The sequence below is a fragment of the Thermobia domestica genome, chromosome 9 (assembly GCF_964235325.1).
Source record: "Thermobia domestica chromosome 9, izTheDome1.hap1.1, whole genome shotgun sequence".
Classification (NCBI taxonomy): domain Eukaryota; kingdom Metazoa; phylum Arthropoda; class Insecta; order Zygentoma; family Lepismatidae; genus Thermobia; species Thermobia domestica.
This window is the reverse complement of record NC_137462.1, coordinates 84,142,256-84,163,144: the sequence shown is the minus strand read 5'-3', so window position 1 is coordinate 84,163,144 and position 20,889 is coordinate 84,142,256. Positions and strand designations below refer to the sequence as shown.

The window sequence follows — 20,889 nt, the reverse complement described above, 5'->3', positions numbered from 1 at the left end:
CGTCGGAGGAAATCTGCTCTTACACTTTAAAGCTCTAGATGATTTTCGCAGATTAACTCAACAGCATTCACAATGCAAACTTGGAGTTCATTTCTTGTATTCACCCTTTCCCGGTAAACCTCTTATTTCATTCACCCCATAAACAGAAATCACGAGGGATGAAGTCAGGAAAATGGTGGCCAAGTAACCAGACTACCACGATAGATCCATTGGTTAGGGTAAGTGGCATTCAGATGTCAAATGATCAACCGACTTGCATAGGTCGGTGCTGCAAGATGAGGTTCCACACTGTGTGCAAAGGAACATAGTCTAACTGGTCCGTCAAATTATTTTATAGAGATGGAGGTACTGCTGTGCATTCATGTGTTTACGAAGGATAAGGGGGCCAAACAAGAAAGTCGCAAACCATACCACATCACACGTTCATGGAAAATACGTCTTGGTACCCTGTGAGAAGAGTTGCGTTAGGATTTTCCCGAGCTCATGTGAGTCTATTACGGCTATTATTCACAGCGGTACGAGTGAAGGTCGACTCATCAGTGAATAAAATATATGGCACTTGTACTGCAATGCGTAGTAACCTGTGAGAAAATTGAAGTCGGGAAGCGTAATGTGCAGGATGTAATTGCTGCACTAGTTGGTGGTGAAATGGATACAAATTGTCCGCCACCCACGGATATGTGGGATACCCAGGCGTGTTGACATACGTCTGGTACTTGTAATAGAACTTCAGGGCAATTACTTCCTCCTATTCTTCCATAGATTGTCTGGTTTCATTTTTGGAAGTCACTTTAGCACTAGGAACTATGCCACGCTCTTTCAATGCACGAAACGTTGTAACAGACTATAATTGAAGACGTCGGTGCAAGAAGGGGACAACTCTAATTTTACATTTGATTCAGGATTGAAACAAAGTATTATTAGAAATCTATCTACTCTACTTTAGCCTCCAAATTTTTTGCAAAGAAATGTTTTACCCATATAATATCACATTTCTTTACAAAATGTTTGGAGGTTAAATTGCGTTTTAACAGTTTTTTCAATTGTGAATCAAATCCGCTATTGAAGCTATCTCCTTCTTGCACCAACGTCTTTAGTTTCTAGTCTGTTATAGCTCCTACGCGTATTTTCAATCGTTACCGTTTGAATTTTATTAGTTCTATTATCATTAAAATATTAAGTTTTGCTCACTTTAGCCTCCAAATTTTTTGCAAAGAAATGTTTTACCCATATAATATCACATTTCTTTACAAAATGTTTGGAGGTTAAATTGCGTTTTAACAGTTTTTTCAATTGTGAATCAAATCCGCTATTGAAGCTATCTCCTTCTTGCACCAACGTCTTCAGTTTTTAGTCTGTTATAGCACCTACGCGTATTTTCAATCGTTACCGTTTGAATTTTTTTAGTTCTATTATCATTAAAATATTAAGTTTTGCTCACTAGCCCCACCAAAGATAATCTGCACCCACAATCTTTCAGGAAAATGGGCAAATTTTGTCAGGAAATGTGATGGTTTACCTACTAACTATTACGTAGGTCCTACTTAATTCAAAAATCATTTACTTGCAAAACATGAAGTGTATTGGATCTTGGTGGCGGCATTTTTATTTCTGTTCATATCTCAGGTATTGTTTAAAATAGACCCATGTTAATATGAACTTTTTTGCTTAGAATCACCCACACTACCATTTCCCAAAGTATTGCCACATCCTCCCGGAACACCCTCTAGATAAACACGGAGGCGTACTTGCCTTCATTTTCTCCACATCATCTTTCTGATCTATTTTGACATAAAAGTTTGTCTCCTTCCCTTTCTTGGTCTTACTCTTTTTGCCTTTTCCATCGGACTCAATGTCGTCTGAGCCATCGCCATCTATTGTATCTGGATCTCTTTCTGGGAAACAAAATTTCAACATTGTGTTGAAGAATTGTTTTGTAAGACCTGAAAAAAGTAAACATCAATTTAAAAAATGAACTAGTTCCATAAAGAAATGTTTTCTTTCTTTTTCTAATACCAGCTTCCACCAATGCTTATATCCAAACTAATCCTAAATATTATAAAAATGTGTGTGAACTGGAAGTACGCTTCGAGTTTAATCTTCTACACAAACCGTGAATTTTACCTTAATTCATGCATTCTCTATCTACCCTATACATGTTTCGAAAATGTAGTATGTACTTACTTTTAATAAGCATTAGAAATTTTATTAAATATATATAAAGGAACTAAAAAAATCCATTTATTAATATTTTAAACATAATATATTTCTGTACAACAGTACCAGCTAGCAACAACAACAAAAATCTTCCAACAGAAATTTTTTTAATGAATAAACACCTCAATGAAAATAAAAATGCTTATTTTAAATTATTTTTCTGAGTTTTGATTGGTTAAACTTTTGTTCTAAGTAGCTGTTTACTATACTTAAAAATGCAAACATTGGAAAAGTGATCAACACCATGTTTGAATTATATATATTTGTATTTTACATTACTACATATGTATTTTTATTCTATAATCAAAAATGTATTGAAAATTAAAATTATCCGCAAGAAGAACATTTCCATTACACTTACCAATTGTTATAGGAACAACATTGATTTCGAAGTGTTCTTTCACCGATATTCCACCGACAGGAGCTTTCTCACGACAGAAAACACGAACAGCTCTCTAGAAACAACAAAAAGTAACAGTGTAAAATGTTTCCTCTACCTTACATTGTGATATTTATGTGAATAATTAAATATATATATATATATATATATATATATATATATATATATATATATATATATATATATATAAGAATAATAACTGAAGTAAGCTTCTACAATTCGACTCAATTGGCATTTTTGTGTTTGTCTGTCTTCCATGATAGTTCTCACAAAACTTATCCAATTTTAATGAAACCTTCCTTCAACTTTCGAAATCAGCTTACCTTCCAAATTGTTTGGGGTTCTAGTCCATCACGAATAAGGGGATCAAAGCCACCCCATGTTGTGTACTTAAACATATCCATACATGTTTATGCTTATGTATGCATATACATATGTAATATTGAAGGATAAACCACGCGTAAAAATTATCTCATTTTGACAAAACATATAGTGTATAGTTTTTTTTAGAGGATTCCGATAATCTACACAGCTTAAGAGTCAAAATCTGCAAGAATGAACACATAAATTATCCTTTCCCTCTGTCTATTTTAAAAATATGTTCCACGTAAAACGAATGTTTGTTTTTGATGCAATATGGTAATAGTTTCTTTGAAGTTTCCGAATCATTCGCTGTGGATGGAGCTAAAACTAACTGAGAATGCTCCAAGGGCACTGCCAGAACGAACTTAAAAAGAGCTGTTTGTTGTCTACGGCAAATTGCTTTTATTTAAAAAGAAATGGTAGGCTATTTGTTTCTTATAACTAGAGGAAGAATAATTGCATATGGAAAGCTGGAATGCCTAAAAAGCAAGTTGCTCGAGCCATGAGCCTAGATATTAAAACAGTAAGATATAGAATTGAACAAATCGAAGCAGAAGGGGAACAAGGATTACATACAAAAGCAAAACTAAGTAGACCGCAAGTGACAATGGAAGACGAAAATGTTTCGATTATTGAAGCCAACGCAGCAAACCCGTTTGCTGCTGCAATAAACCCGAAAACAACTTTAGGTCTGGAATGCAGTGCACAGGTATGTAACTTGTTCATTATTGTTCTGTTCTGTTCACAAAGATACGTACAACCATTTCCTGAATTCCTGTACGTGCTTTTATCTTATTCACATCTTCCTTCACTATCCCTTTATCACGGTAGTGTTCTGGCCACTGACCTCCAAGAAGAAAATCGTGAAGATCCATGCTTCTTTGTCTCCAATTACAAATGCAGAATACGAAAGACTAAAGAAAAATAACAAAACGGTATTTTGCGTGGCCAAGATACGCAGGTAAATTTATCATTATCATCATAGAATAAAAATTGCTTCAATGTGGCCAACTTTCAAGATAAACAGGTGGCCAACTTAAGAGTAATAAGTAACGAATGTCTTATGGGTAAATGCAGGTTCAAGACGAACCAGGCCAAGATAAGCAGGTGGCCAACTTAGAGAGGTAGCCAAGTTCACAGGTTTTATTGTATTAACAAATCCTTAGCAATCCTTTAAAAATGTCACACTGATTGTAAACAACTGTACTGATGAATTCTCTCTCTCTTTTAAGTTGTATAATATTGTTTTACCATTTTTTGAACTTTTTCGATCTTCTTTGGTCTGTTGTAACACACTCCTTTTCTTCTCTTTCAACTCTTTAAGGTATTCTGCTTCCATCTTGATTTTGTTTTGTCTTTCGTGTTCCTCGTCTCGTTTTCGCTTCAAAGTTTCCATTCGGTTCAACGAGGCATTTCTTACAGCCATGACCATAGACTTTGTTACCGGTACCTCACATAAACCTCCAATAGATAGTACGGCACAATATACAGAACGTTGGGAAATCAAAGAATATTCGGAAAGGTTCTCCATTAAACACACTTTGTTAACACAAAATCCTCTTTCTACAGCACTATTTTCATGGAACATTGTCAGTATAATTTTACAAAATTCTACAAATTTCCACCATAACTAAAAATTTTCATAAGAAATACATCTAACCTGCCTTTCTTCCAACTGAACGACTTACATACTTTTTGAATATGTAGTTTTTCACACAGCGATAAATAACTCATCTTAATTTCATCTGCTTCCACGTAAGCTATATGGCTTTTCGAGGTTAGTTCTTGTAAAGGCATATAGTCTCTACAGATTCTCTCAAAGAACTATTTGTCATCACATACGGAGAAAAGCATGTTTATCATAATCTTGTGCAAGAGTGATTTCTGATTAACTAATGATATAAACATAAAAACGAAAAATTTTCTGCAATCTTTTCTGAAAGAAAGAATTCAAAGTTCTGATATTCTTTTGCATGTTGCTGTTGCCAAACACAATATCCACTGATCTAACATCCAAAAGATTCTCTGTCTTTGTCACATCCACAGCTATCAGTTGCTTGGCTGTTTTAACAGAAGACATTACATTCGTTTTCAAGAAGCGATTACCAAGAAGCGGACCACAGAATACAGTTCGTCAAACACGAATGGTGAAAGAGCCTTGTCCAATTGAAAATCTGTCAAATAGTGTACTAGTTACTGCTACTGATTACAAGAATGAAAGTTTCGCTTGTAGCGGTTTGCCGCTTAAAACTTCTGTAGAACGTAGAAATTTTGTGTGTCTGGAGGTTTTGAAGACACTTGATTGACATATTTCATCAAGAAAGACATCTCGATTGCTTGTTTGAATTTGGATGCGAATTAGACCGAATTTCCACGCATGCGTTAGAAGCGTGCTTTGCTTGCGATTCGGTAGCGTTTAAAGCTGACAATAGACATTTTTCGCAGTGAATTTTGACGTTTTATGGACCAAAATTTTCCAGTCTCTACTTATATTTGTACAAATAAAAAATCGTGACCCAAAAGCTAAATTCCGTGACTTTTTCTTGATTTCATGACCGTTTTCTGATTTCATGACTTTTTCGCGACTTTCGTGACCCTAGACGCACTGTGGTGGTATGAGGAGTTAGTATTCGATCATACTACCATATTTCATTGAAGATAATACAATTTCGACTGACACTGAACTTTGAATAAAATTACAGAAAAGCTTAAGCAACACTTAACTGAAAAAGTTTATATACGATCAAATGCTAATTAATCATATCAGTATCGAATATCTTGTATATGTCTGCCAAGCTAATTCAGATATCTATCTATCGAGAGAGAGAGGAAACAAGCTCTAATACCTAATAATGTAAATAAAAATATAATGAAATTTACAGCCAATATGTACATCTGAGCTCTTGTTTACCGTGCTAGTGTGTTAATCACTACGCTGTTCAGTTCTAACGAATGATCGAAGTTAGCAGAAAACCGACTTTTAGAGTGAAAATGTGTCTGGTCTACGCAAGGACTGAGTGGTGTAGTAGTTAATGCACTGGCACCCACTCGGTAAGGCGAAGATTCGGATTTAATCCCTGGCTCAGTTGTAAATTTTGAGTTTTACTAAAGAAGTTTACTACGGAACGACTATTAGCATGCAATATCAAATTTAATGCTCACGTGACGCAAGTAAAAATGAACTAAATTTAGTGACAGCTGAGACCATTCTTGATCGGTAAAAGATTACTGTGGAATTATTGTACTGCAGGGAAGACAATTTTGAAATAATGGCGGGGGTTTATTAATTATAGCTCCAACTATTGTGAAAAGAAAGAAAGAAAGAAAAAAGAACATGCTCACACGGCAAATGAAAAGCGGGAAGCACACAACAAGCGTTTTCCTGTTACAAGTCGCTTTTGTTGATGCGGCAGACAAATCATGCAATACAGTATGTGGGAAAGATTTGTAGTATTATAACATCGTCTCCTATTACGAATAACTAACCAGCAAACACATACAAATAGGATAAGAGGGGAAGGATATACCATTACTTTCCGGCTGTACACATACTCACCTTCTGATCGACTGGCATATTGCATTGAATTTCCGTTGGAGACAGCACTTCCTTATAAACTTGATTTGGTAGCAAATTGGTCATTCGTACATAGCCAAGCTCTAATAAGTGTTCCACTGAGTCATCACTTTTAGACTTCTTAGTATATCTGAAATCAAAGTGGAAAAGTTTCAGTTTAATGAAAAAAAAAAAAAAAAAATACAAAAATGAGATTTATACTAATGGATAGATCTTACTGAACAGAACAAAATGATATACGTGAGTGTAAAACTTAATGCGCAGTTTTCGAAAAAATTGAGAAATCTAAAGGTTGATGTACGAGAACCATGCCACTTGCTGAGATGAAACTGATACTGAAACAGAGCCTCATTAAGTTCTTTAATATGACACTAGCAGGATAACAATACAATATATGATTAATAAGATATAGCCTAAAATAATCGTAAACTCTTAATTTTAATTTCTGCGTACCTATCATCATCATCATCATCGTCTGCGTACCTATCATCATAAGGTTTTCTGCCCTTACTGGCAGGTCACTTGCAGCAGCTGAAAAGTTTCCATGCTCCACGGTCCTCCACTAACCTCTTCGTCTTGACGTATGATCTTTCTGTTTTTATATCATTCATTAATTGTAGTCTCCTTCGCCCGCTCCCTCTCTTTCCCGCCAACATACCCTCTAGGACGTCCCTCATGATACAATTTCTTCTTAGGCAATGTCCCAACCAGTTTCTCTTCCTCTTCTTAACAACATCTAAAAGTGTTATTTTCTCCCCCACTATTTCTAACATCCTCTCATTCATTTTCAGCTAGACCCAACAAATTCTTTACATTCTTCTCCACACCCACATTTCGAAGTCATCCAGTAGTTTTTATGACTTTTACGTAATGTCCACGTTTCCGCTCTATACAATACAACACTCCACACGAAGCATTTTATGAGTCTTTTTCTCAACTCTTTATTCAAGGTCCCACAAAACAGACTTTTCTTCCTCCTAAAAGCTTTTTTCGTCATTCCTATCCTTGCTTTTATTTCACGTTCGCACTTCATGTCATTACTAAGAATACTACCCTGATATCGAAAACTATTCACTTGTTCTATTTTCTCACCTCCCACTTTTATATTTGACATAGATCTCTTCGTTCCAATCACTATGGCTTTTGTCTTTCTAACATTTATTTTCATCCCATATTCTTCAAAGCCCATCCTCAGGTTTTCTAAGATTTTATTGATTTTCTTTTCAGATTCTGCAACAAGCGCCATATCGTCTGCAAATTTTATGCATCTAATCATTCTACCTCCTACCGAAATGTCGTCATCACCATGCAAACTCTTTTTCACTATCTCTTCTAGATAGACATTAAATAGTGTTGGCGAGAGGCAGCATCCTTGTCGAACGTCCCTTCCAATTGCACTCTCTTCCGTCAGTTCTTCCCCTACCCTAACACTTACTTATTGGTTCATGTATAAGTTTCTTATGAGTCTTCTATCTTTCCATTCCAACCCTATCTTTGTTAGAACTTCCAACAACAATTCCCAATTCACGCGGTCAAAAGCCTTTTCTAGATCAATAAATACAACATACACCTCTTTCCCTTTTTCTATAAATCTTTCACCGATCACCCTTAATAATCCAATAGCATCTCTTGTGTCCTTGCCTCTTCTGAACCCGAGCTGTTTCTCCTCAACTTTCTCATTTGTTCTTCCATATAACTTCCTGTTCAGTATTCGGAGCAAAATTTTAGCTACATGAGACTAATAATTCTATAATCCTCACATCTCTCTGGGTTCGATTTCTTAGCCATCGGTATCATGACCGTCTTCAGGAAGTCTTTTGGCCACCCTCCTGTTTCATGTATTTCATTGCATAGTCAGAGCAATTCTTTCTCTCCTTGTCTCCCATATTTTTAATGAATTCGATTGGTATATTATCTGTCCCGGTTGCCTTTCCATTCCTAATCTCGGATATAGCCTTTTCAAACTCATCCCGAAGAATACTAAATCATTTATCATCCTCGCCTACTTCATTTTCTACTTCAACATTTAGGCTACACGGTTTATCCCTACTCTCATATAAGTCTTCAACGTATTCTTTTCATCTTCCTATGACCTCATATCTCTCGCTGACTACCTTCCCATTCTTATTTTCTACTGCCATCGTAATACCCCCTTGTTTCTTCCGAAATTCCATAGATTTCACCTCCTTGTACATTTCCTCATATTTCCCAACTATGTCCTCACATTTTCTTTTATAAAACTCTTCCCTTGCTCTGTCTGTTTCTCTCCGTAATTTATTATTTAACTTCCTGTACACCTTTCTGCCCTCTTCTGTACCAACCTGTTTCCACGTCTTTCTTTCCCTCATTTTCTGCAACATCTGCTCTGTAACCCACGGTTTCTTAGCAGTTTTGTGTTCGCGGTAACCTACTGTTTCTTCTGCAGCCTGCTGTAAGCAAAGTTTAATGTGTTCCCACCGTGCGTTACTACCTGCGTCTATTCTTTCCTCGTTTGAATATTTTTACAAGGCTGCTTACCTATAATATTGTCCAAACGTAAGACATATATCAGTCGAAAGATCACACCGAACTAAACAAAATAACAGCTTCTGGGTAAATTCACATGATTCACATACGTAGCCTTTGAGAAAATCCAAAAAAACGTAGCCTTTGAGAAAATCCAAAAAATCGAACTTCTGTGGCGCTAAAAATGTCATTCGTTGTCACGTTGCCAATAATAATTGATAGTGTTTATTTTACTAAAAGAAATTGTTACTTATTCAGGTACTGTAAAACATAGTGTGTTTTATCTGCTATTGTTTGTCTTAGTGTATCTGCCTTGTATGAGACACATTTCCTTTTACATAAATACTACTTGTAAAAATATTTTAAATCATCTACTGTAGTTTCAATAAATTTTATTTTATAATTACTGCAGACTGTGGCTTACTTTTTTTCTTTCGAAGAAGAGAATAGCTTCCAAAAGTGACTCGAACAGCTCCTAAACTTTTGTATAAGCCGTATTTTTGACAATTATTTAAGTTGTACCATGTTCTATTGACAAATGGAGGAAACAAACCATTTTAACACACCAATTCTTCTATAGGTGGAAATTCAATGATACACAAAAAAAGTGAAAAAAAAAAGAAAGAGAAAAAAAACGACTGCACCGGAACTCGAATCCAGAATCTTCGGCGTATCGTGGTGATGCGTTAACTAAAACGCTTCGCAGTCTGCTCCCTGAACAGCCATATATTCCCTTACTCTTGAAGTCGGAATTTGCACCTATTGAGGAATCGGTGTGTTAAAATCAGTTGTTTCTTTCATTTATCAATATAGTGTATAATTCAACCATCAGTGTGTTATGAATGTAGACACTGGATTGTCCAAATACAACAGAAATTGTAGTACAAACCATGTGATACGTGTGAATGAACACCGACTTCAAAAGTGAGGGAATGTATGGCTGTTTAGGATAGACAGAGTAGCGTAGTGGTTAATGCATCGGTACGGACGCCGAAGATCTCGGGTTAAAGTTCCGGTCCAGTCATGCATTTTTTCACCCTTTGTGTATCACTGTTCTATATTTCCTATTAAAAGAGGAACCGCCTACCGAGTGAAAGATCAACATTAAAGCCCTCCTAATCTACGGTCCAGACATTTCCGTGCTATTCGATCATAATTTCATGCATCTAGTGTTTCCTGTACCCTTTAGTTCTTAAATGCATATGAAGTACAGAAAACTACACTTGTCATATTGCCTGATTTTCAAACTATTAGCAGCGTGCCAGCTATATATCCTACGATCAGTCTACCCTACACAGTTGGTACTGTGCCCCGAGCTTCAAACTACCATCAGTATATCCGCTAAACATATTTTATGGTGCAACTATGGTTGGAATTGGACGTTGTACACGTTCTTAAATATGTTTTCACCAATGTATTTGCTATTTTGAACAATACAACAGCAAACACAATGCATTATATGTTAAGGTTTCCATGTTATTAATAAAGCAAAGATACTCCATAAGACGTCTTTAGAAATAAAAAAAAACTCAACGTATGAACCCCAATTTATTAAGACTAGGTAGCCGGAATTAAACCTCCATCAAAGAACTCTAGAGAAAAGTTGGAAGTATATTAACATACCAAGCACCACAAACTTTATTTAATTACGATGATTAAAAAAGCATAAAAGAAGGTTAAGAAGCATAAAACTTTTTCATATCATCGTAAAACATGTTTTTAGCAATTTTTCATAATAGTAAAAAACGCATACACAATAGGGATATGATACTATAATTCATAATGGCGCGAACAAAAAGAATTGTTATTTTCTTAATTTCTGTAAATATATTTTTTAGTTGTGTATGACATGTTTAAGAATTTTGTAAAGAAGACATGTCCATTGCAACGTTTTAAGAGTTTGCAGAGAAGTCATCTCCATAGGAAGATAGTGAACAAAAACCAACACGTACTATATATACTTGACTTAATCTTCAAAAAGGCCAGTTTCTCCAACGATAATCACGGAAGCAAGTGAGTGAAATATAAGGAATTATAAACAAATAAATGACGCACAAGGTACATAAAACATTTATTGACTTTATGAAACTCAAGGTAGTTATATTGCTTTTATATGCCCAGACCAAAGAAAAGAATTAGAAGTGCCCTAGCAGTGAGAAAATACTGATAACAGACAGAGCGCTAAACATAATTGTTCATACTGAGGGTAAGAAATCCATGAGATGGGAAAAATATATCATCTGCTACGATACCAAGTCGCACAAACTCTTCGCATGAGACGGATTTTCTCTCCGAATCGTCTACTAATGTCACGTACAGAAATGTTAATGTATTGAATGTAGAGTCTGTAATAACTTAACTGCAGAAACTGTTCTGAAAACTACTACGAATGCTAGTTTGTCTGTGATTGGCTTATTGTAGAAAGTAATTTACAATAAGATACTTACAAAAAGTTGCTAAGGACAAGATCAGCAATGCCAAGTTGACCATCAGCTTCTGTCAATCTCCACTGCGCATGCTTGAAGCAAATTTCATTTGCTCGTACGATGGTTACTGGCTTGTCACCTTTCATAGTGGCGATCTTCTGATTGGCCGATAACTGAGTCTCTTTGTAACATGAAAGCATCATGTCCAACTCTTCACTCTGACAATTTAACATCTCCTTGCAATCATATACCTATAACAACAGCATAGAAACAGAAACAGAAATTACAATAAAATGTACAGTACTGCCGCTAGTAATATACACTGAGCAATACAAAAAGAAGTACAAAGAAATATAATAGTACATCCTCTATCTTTACTTTCACAAATTCTAAGTATTCTCTAACGTAAGTTTGCAATGTTTTCTTCAGTACCTACAGAACAGTGAGAACATTTACCATATTATAAGTTGTTTTCTTTAAAAAAAAACAACAAAAACATTTATCAAGTAAAAGTGCTTCTTTAAATCGTCGTAAAACATAACACATGATTAAAAAGATAAGCATTATCTGAAATGCATACTTAAAAAAAATAAATAGAAATTAAAAAAGTAGCTTTTGCCGGAAGCTTAGTTGAGAAAAATTTTAAATATAAGATTTATATTGTTTAGTGAACTTCCACCAGACAAATTAGCTTTTAAGATACAGCGGAAGTTAAATTTGTATATATTTTCGTGTGTTCAACTAATCTAAATATGGTGGTAATAGGAATCTTCTAAAGTTAAACTTATGCTATTAATCATGCTTTTATTTTTACTATAAAATTTGAACTTTAAGTGTCTCATTCATTATCCTGAAATTTATCTGTTCAATAAATATTTCTGAAGTGGACATTTAAAACTAAAAGAAATCGTAATCTAAAAGTTATCCGGGTACTCTGGTACTTCCACGCATTTTACAGACTTCAAGTCAGTAGACAATCTCGAAAATAACCAGTTTTAAAATTCGCAGATTTTTGCTTCATTTCTTCTTCAGTGTAGTTCAAAATTTCTTTTCAACGAAGAGAACGAAACAATCATAAAATACGGACACCTGATGGAAAATTCGGTACAGAACGGTACTTAAAACGAGGTGTACGAAATAAAATTAAAAATATGATAAAAAGAGCAGAAAGCACCGTGAAAAGAAGAACTTATTGGTAGCAATACAAATGACTTAGAATCTTAAGTTTTATGCACTTACTTTTCAGGTAACCTTCAGAATCTTTATAGGTAAAATATTGCTGATGAAATGAGTGACATCGAAAATTTGTACAAAAGGCCAACGTTCAAAGAAAAAGGGAATTTAAAAAAAGCTCGTTATCAATTTCAAACATCCAAAGAAGCTTTAGAATTATTTCTGAATTTATCAAGAACATTACACACTTTTGTTAAAGGAAGACTAAAATTAACTTTTGAACTTATTCTTAAAAGTTTGCAGACAAAAGGAATGGTTTTGGAAAACTATTACTACGTGAAAATCATATCGTTTTAGATTATGATAACTACTCTCGTATTTTAAAATATCTTTATCTATCTGAAAGTACAATATCAAAATTGTACTTTCAGACAGATAAAGATATTTTAAAATAAAATCAAATCAAATCAAAATGTAATCACATAGAAAAACAAAATATATGTTGGATTGACGTCGACTCTAGTTCCGATCTCCCATCTGTCAAGCAATAACATCCTTTTAGAAGATAAACTCCTTTTTCTTTTCCAGTGTTTTATTTCTTTATGAACCCGCACAAGTCTTTAAAATTCTACCTGATTCTCAAGATCCACCATCTCTCTGTGCAGTTCTTCGCTCGCTGGGTCTTCACTTAAAGCACGTTGTACAAGGTAGGTATCCTTTTCCAGCCTTCGCAGTTTTGACACCAGAGATCTGAAATAATAATTATTATACTAAAGCATACAGGTACCAATATAGACTGAATGACTGAAAAATAACATTTTATTTTTGCAATAATATCCGATTCATATGCTTCCTGAGTGAATACTATGCATAAAGAATGGATAAAACGAAAATAAGGAAATAAATTAGCTTTTTTTTTTCATTATCCGAAAATTATTTTTTGATAATCAGAAAATCAAAAAAGCTTTCTTTCTACTGCCACAATAGCTGCGGAATTTTACTTAGCTTTATAATCATTGTAAAAATGGTTAATCTCTTTCAAAGTCCTGTGCTTTCTTTCATAGATGGATTTACATTAAAAGGTTCATATTCTATTTTCGACTTTCATTAGAACTTTATTACTAAAACATTGTGTCTATGGATTTGACTTGTGGATAAAATGCTGCTAGGTCCAATACTAGGATGCAGATTCACTTTTTTTCTTGGTAGTGCTCATTGCAAATTAAAAATTATTTATTTGTGTTTAAATTTACATAACTCATTAAGTGGGATTCTTTTTCTCAATGTTTGCTCTTCTCCTGGCGCGGGTCTATCAACGTGTCCACATTATACCATGAGTTCCCTTGCTAGGCGCTCCTCGCTTCTCTTCTACGCAATGTTGGCGATGCAGTAACAATAAATTTTGACTGCATGGATAAGGGCATGCATCCTTTACCTCTTCACGGTCTATCAGGAAGAGTAAATATTCAAATACTTCTTATGTCAGGGAAAAGTTTTTTTTCCCTGTAGTCAATCAGAATATACAACTGATACACGCTGTCTTATTCAGTAACGAACTCGAAGCATTTTTGAAGCAGTAGATCATGAGTGAAGAAAAGTAGATAACGTACGATAACAATATACATATAAATTGTGGCTGAAGCGAGAAGCAGCTCCACACACTGTGGCGAAACCTACGCTAACATTAAGGAAGGTTATGCTTGCGTTTGGTGGAATTGGAAGGGCATTGTAGATCAAGAGCTGCTGGCTCCAGGCAGAATGATAGACTCAAACATGTACTGTCGACAGTTACACCAAATGCACCTCAAAATTCAAAAGAAACGACCAAAACTGGTCAACAGAAAAGGTGCTGTATGCCAAGGTGAAACGCCAGACCGTATAAATCTTTGACGATCCATCAGAAGTGATAGAATTTACTGGGAGGTTTTAATAAATCCACTGTATAGCCCGGACCTGGCACCATCAGACTATCATTAGACTTCCTTGAATGGTATTAAATTAGCTTCAAAAGAGGCCTGGGAAGACCAGGTGTGTCAATTTTTTGACAACCAGAAGCCACAGAACTTCTATATCGATGGTCATGGAATTATAGTGTTGCCGGAAAAACGATAGAAGGACATCGAACAAAACTATGCATATATGGTTTCATATAGTTATTGTCAAATCTCAATAAATGTCTTCTCAACTTTGGCCTCCAAAAGCTCAATACTTTTCAGACAACCTGATATTTATTTTCTAACAGCATTTTACAAGACTTACAACGGTTTATTCAGAAGTTTTGCAAGAAGATATACAGTATATCGGGAAAATTGATGACAGGTTTGTCTTACTGTGAAGGTAGTCCCTAACTTCCCGTTACAGAAACCACATGAAGGTCTCAACTCAGCATTCTGCCATCTACTGGAGAAATGCTCAATTACTGAAATTTAAGTTGCAAAATTTGACCCTAACGAGCAAGCAAAAAAATAACCTAATAAAAGCATTGTTAAAACGGTGCTTAACTCACTTCGTCATTGTCCTGATTATTATTATTTTTGCCAAAACTAATTCGGTGGACACCATTTCTGTTAATAGTGTAGATATCTGATATTTCATTATTTTTACTATGTATTTTATGTAAGGCTTAGTGAAACAAAGCGCCTTTTATATGATATTTAGTAGGGATCTAGATAATATTTACATGAAGATTCGCTGACCGATGGTTGGCAGCGTGTACCAAAACCATTTAAATCAAAAATGAAGCCAACGATGCACAAGGTAAGCAACATTAGCTATTTTTAATTTTCGTCTATACATATAAAACAGGAAGACCGAAAATTCCGAAAGAATTCTTTGCTAAATAAACTTACACCAACCTGACTTGATTCTGAAGTTGCTGTATTGGCCTACGTTGATCCTCTACACTATACAGCTGAAGCTGAAACCTCATTCTCTGAAGACGTTCGTAGGCTTCTTTTCTACGTGGTTCTACATACAGCAATAGATTATTTACAATATCCAGAATCATTGCGTACTGAAATTAAAAGAAAGAAAACAGTACAGTATGTAGATACAACAAATGAGTTTCGTTTCCCAGTGTGAAACTACGGTAGACTTCCAAACTATGCGAATTCAATACTCAATGGGCTAACTATTCGTATATAGGTAAATACTAAATAACTAAATACTATAGACATTAAATATTAATATTTGTCAAACAAAATACACTACTATTTGTCAAAATAAATCATTATCAGCCTACAAGGTGAAAATTAACTGCAATACATACTAACACGGTAATAGTTTTTGATAGTAGAAATTACAAGGTCTAGCAATATCATATTAAGCAGTGTTGCAAACTTTAAAAATGTTCATCGTATCTTCGGAACGGGTTGAGACATCAAATTGTTGTAAACGACATTATGATTTTTACATTCACTGTATACCATCTATCTGATTGAATGTGATACTTATCTAAATACTTTTTTTTTTTTTTAAATAAATAAAACCTTTTGAAAAAAGTGAAATGTTCAATCTCTTGTATTTTCCTTCCTACTTGTCAAAAATATATCATATCATGGTTACAGAATTCAACACTGTAGTACTTTCGATGTGCACTCGTCTCGCTTGCGTTATTACTGTTGTAAAAGCCTCCAAAATTTGGATGTTTTATTAATGTTTTAATACTGTAGCGTCTTTAGTTTGTAACACTGCATAATAGTAGTATTGTGGTGTATTTCAAGCAACGTCCCGTTAATCAGTACATGCGTATTGCAAAATTTCATCGAATTTTATGATGGCGCTTCAAGATAAAATAGTAAAGATGATATATGCGTGTCCCATGTCTTGGACTGTGTGTCGCTAGTCAAAAGAAGTTGGCAATCACTAGCTTAAATCATACTTCTTCTCAACCAATATTAGGAATACAAGAATATCAGGTGTGTTTTGAGATTTTTAAAAAATAAAAGCAATTCAAATTATTTTAAGTATTGAATTGAAAAATCCTTTGCAAAGTTTCATTACAAATTGTCCTTTGCCTGTATCTGATCAGTGTTACCAGGTCATTTCATGTAACGAAAAAAGAAGCAGAAATACGTAGGTCGACATTTGGATATTGGATCATAGAATTTTGACATTTAATGTATTTACTTTGAACAATTACACATAGTTTTATATATATATATATATTTATTCTTGTAACTTCCAATAATTTCCTCCCTAGCTCCATATAATTTTTCTTGTCTGTATTGAAAGAATTTTCTTTATGCGTATGGAGGAAGATTCCCAATAATCATTATTTCTGTTGCAGTTAGAATTCCTATGAAGCAGTAGTGATTTAAAAATAAAATTTACCGTAAAGGGAAAAAAACTCGATCTTGTCACTCAATCAAGCCCAATTAAAACAAGTCAGGAAAATATAAAAGAACTACAGCCAGCAGTAAAACTTACGAAAAAACCCACCCATTTATACATAAATCAGCAAGTTCAAAAATCTTTGTCCTGGATTACATATCAGCTTCTTTGGAAGATAAGACAGAGGGTAGAAGTTAAACAACTCAAATTCATTTCGGAAAAATTAAATAGTTACGAAAACGGTGAAAAATAAATAAATGTTTGGCAAATACAAAAACAGAATATCTAAAACTAATAGAGAAAAATGGACAAAGATTGTCTTAACTACCTCTGCTCCTCCCCCTCCCTCTGCACACGCACACACACATACATACACAAAAAAAAGTCATACACATTAAGGAATATCTAGCTAAAAATAATCTAAAATCAATCCCAAAACTAACTATTAATAATGAGATATGTAAATAGAAATCTTCAAGAATCATTTTACGGATAAAGATATGCCAATTAACGTTTACGATGTTACGAGTAAATGGAATATCAAAACACGGGTAACAAAGCATGTATAAGATTTTAAAGAACCGATGCCTCTACCTCAACAATTATTTGAACAGAATTTCGAACATTGCAGTTTTCCATAAATCCAACGTTTAGATAACACGTGCATAAGAAATTTAAATACGTTTTGGGATGGAATTAAGCTACATCAATAATTACAGAAAGCTGATCGCTTTATATCCGACCGATTTGGAAAGACAGCTCTTATTTGCGTAGTTGCGGAAAAGTGCTGAAAGTGGGGACGTTATCAGAGTGGTATCTCAGCGAACAGATGACAGAGTGTCTGTTGACGCTTTTTTACACACATTTTTTGAATCAATAATGAAACGGTGTCTGGAAAATTGTCGCGCCATCGGAACAAGCACAGCAAAAATGTCCCCAGAAGTGCTTCGTGGAATTAGTCGACTGGCAAGCTAGGAGAATTAACCACTTCAACATGACATGACCCAAACTGGCGAAGGTTACTGCCAGCCATGTCATTCGTCGCCGTCTTGACCTGAGGTACATACATAAAGATCGGATTCACAATCTCTTCCCACGCCACATTACAGAATGTAAGACAAGTTGCCAGAAATTGTACGAAAGACATTTGGTGGGGTCAAAATCGAAGACAGTTCTTACATTGGATGGGGCCCACATTTATCTCAGGGTTATGATTACATTCAGACAATTTCGTACCGTGATATCTCTGGCGTACAATATACCGAATTTTGCCGAGAACTTTCATTTGAGACGCATATTACAAGGAAAAAAAAACCAAACTAAACAAAATGGAGGCTGATATGAGCCTATTGAATTTTTGTGCTATCACTTATTTTGTTACCCAGATTGTCACCAAGATTCCAAGGATCCTCATTTACTGAAATCGGTTCAAGCATTTGAGATTCACAGTAAAACTAATAGAGATAAATAAACACCCACATACGAATGGTAGATTTTATCTGATTTCCTCCAATTTTATCGATCCTCTTTTCTCTCCTGGTCTCCAATATTATATATACACAGTATATATTTATCTATCTATATATTCGGAATCCTCGTGATGAGAGCTATCATTTGACTCCCAGTTGGTATTAAAGGAGAAACAAGCAGCTTTCTTTTCTTTTCTTTTCTTTTTTTTTTAGCTTAGATAAATGGCAGTTGATGTCCGACATATTGACTTTTTTTGACGTTAACTATCCTATGTTACCCGGACTGTTACCATGATTTCAATGAGACTTTTTTTTTTTTTTTTTTTTTTTAATCGGTTCAGGTGGTTCAGCTTCACAGTAGAACTAATGAGCATGAATACATACATACACAGATACAAACATGCCAAACACAATATCTTCCTCCTGGCTTCGCCGTAGTCACAAAAAACACGCTTACATACTTTATTGGCCCATATTTTTAAGAAACCTGTAATCTAATTTAAATGAAGAATACCTACTTGTAGTGAATTTGTACAAACATCAAGGTCGTGATGCATCAAAGTAAAAGCATCTACAGCTTCTTCTCGTTTCTCCCACAATTCTCCTTCTTCATTTGGCGGCGGAGGAACTTCATCTAATGTGCTCGGATCAATACTACTTTCGCCGTAACTTGCGTAGAAGAACTCACATCTACACCGAGATACTATTCTCTGCAGCTGAAACGATTAAATGCAACATATACAATAAATGGTTCCATATGATATAACATGAATGATCTCATTTTCAGCTCTTCTAGAATAATAGTGCTAATAAGTGTACATGTCTTATAGATTTAATGTTCCTGCGGTTCACTAGGTTTCTATGGAAGTATAAAGACAGCAATATAGTGTTAAAAAAATCATTACATAATTCAAAGGAAAAGGTGGCTTACTGTACGCAAGCATTTATTTTTCAAATTTAAATTAAAACTATCACCGCAACCACTAAAAAGATCTTACACTATTGTTATTAATAATAACAGTTTATTAATAACAAGCGAATTTCATTTCACAGTGTGAAGCTATGGTACATTTCCAAACTATGTGAATTCAACATTCAAACTTGAAGAAATACATCTATAACTACTGTTTGCAACAGAGGAATAAGATCAAAGATAGGCTCTATTCCTTGGACGCTGAATCCATATCAAAAACGCTATTACTGTTGTCCCCCAAAGCAGAACGTTTTTCAACTTTCTGCGACGACTTATGAAAAATCCAATACCATTCTACTAGCATTTTAGTAATGGCACTGCAAAATTATAACATAAAATTTTCAAGCACATAAAAGCAAAAATTTTTTTACAGTTTTATTTTTCTAAACTTTTTTTTTTACTTATAGGCTTTTTATTTATTTAGAAATATACAGAGAGCTTAAAGAGCTGTATACTAACTGAATAATTAACCAATAAAGAAATCCCCACATATATTTACTTAAAAAGGAATTACAGGTATTTATTTATTTATTTATTTTACACATCTTAAAATATGGAATGAATAATTTAAGTCTTCTTGAATCCTTCTTACAATTTTGAATGTCACTTCTTTAGACATTAATTTGTCAACAGAAACAGGCTTGAAATGGTTGTGATGTTGACTACCATATTTCTGACATAAAGCCATTTTCAAAAATTTTCTGTTTCCCTTGTAACCAGCAGGTGGTCTATTTATTTGCATGTAAGCCAACATATCAGTTGTGTCAATCTCTTCAAACGAAAAATCATGCGGTTAGTCGTAAGATTCCCAACTTTCACAAATCGTCCTGAGGTAGCCATTTTCTAGGTATTACAATCACATTATAACCACGATGGCAGCGCTACCAAACAATGCGCAATGGCTCAGCAGGCATCTCGCCACCGATCAGCTGTCTGCTAGGATCTCGACTCAACTGCATGCACTGTAGTACCTGTATTGACAACTGTCATATCGCTTACTTTTCCCGTTGGAGCCTCTCAAATTTATCGGTACAGTATCATGATTATCAAACGTTGAATTGTTCTGACTTGTGTTTTATTTATGGAGAAGAAAATCTTTCTCTCTAGGGGTTAGCCGATCTGAGGCAGTAATTTTTGTCTAGAGGTTAGCCGATCTTTCTGCAGCCCGCATTTTCTTTCTGCGACATTGTCGCACCGTCGCCTAATGTTCTAATTTGGGATTGCTGTCTCCTTCTGTTTTTGCTCTATAGAGATTAACATTAAAACTGGAAGTGGTAATTGATGTCTACAAACGTGTTCAAATTATTAGACTCAACATTCAGTTTCTGAATATTTTACTCTTCTTACAATATTACGTGAGAAAATACGTTCAAACTTAGTCCAAATTACTACTTTGTAACTCTGTCCTAATTTCTAGTGGGTGTGGCATACGCTTATCAATATCAATAAAACAAATG

General features: G+C 34.6%; 1 protein-coding gene across 2 annotated transcripts in view; it reads right to left on the bottom strand.

The window, feature by feature from the left end:
• Positions 1–20,889, bottom strand: part of hob (bridge-like lipid transfer protein family member hobbit) — a 176,363-nt gene that overhangs the window by 13,089 nt on the left and 142,385 nt on the right. Inside the window, exons 30-36 of one of the 2 annotated variants that reach the window (XM_081771445.1) lie at positions 18,978–19,175; positions 15,508–15,671; positions 13,291–13,408; positions 11,507–11,736; positions 6,537–6,684; positions 2,579–2,672; positions 1,753–1,943 (exon numbers count right to left, since the gene is read on the bottom strand). In XM_081771445.1, coding sequence (XP_081627571.1) covers positions 1,753–1,943; positions 2,579–2,672; positions 6,537–6,684; positions 11,507–11,736; positions 13,291–13,408; positions 15,508–15,671; positions 18,978–19,175 — 1,143 coding nt within the window. The remainder of the gene's footprint in view (positions 1–1,752; positions 1,944–2,578; positions 2,673–6,536; positions 6,685–11,506; positions 11,737–13,290; positions 13,409–15,507; positions 15,672–18,977; positions 19,176–20,889) is intronic. The other variant, XM_081771446.1, reaches the window with a different exon arrangement.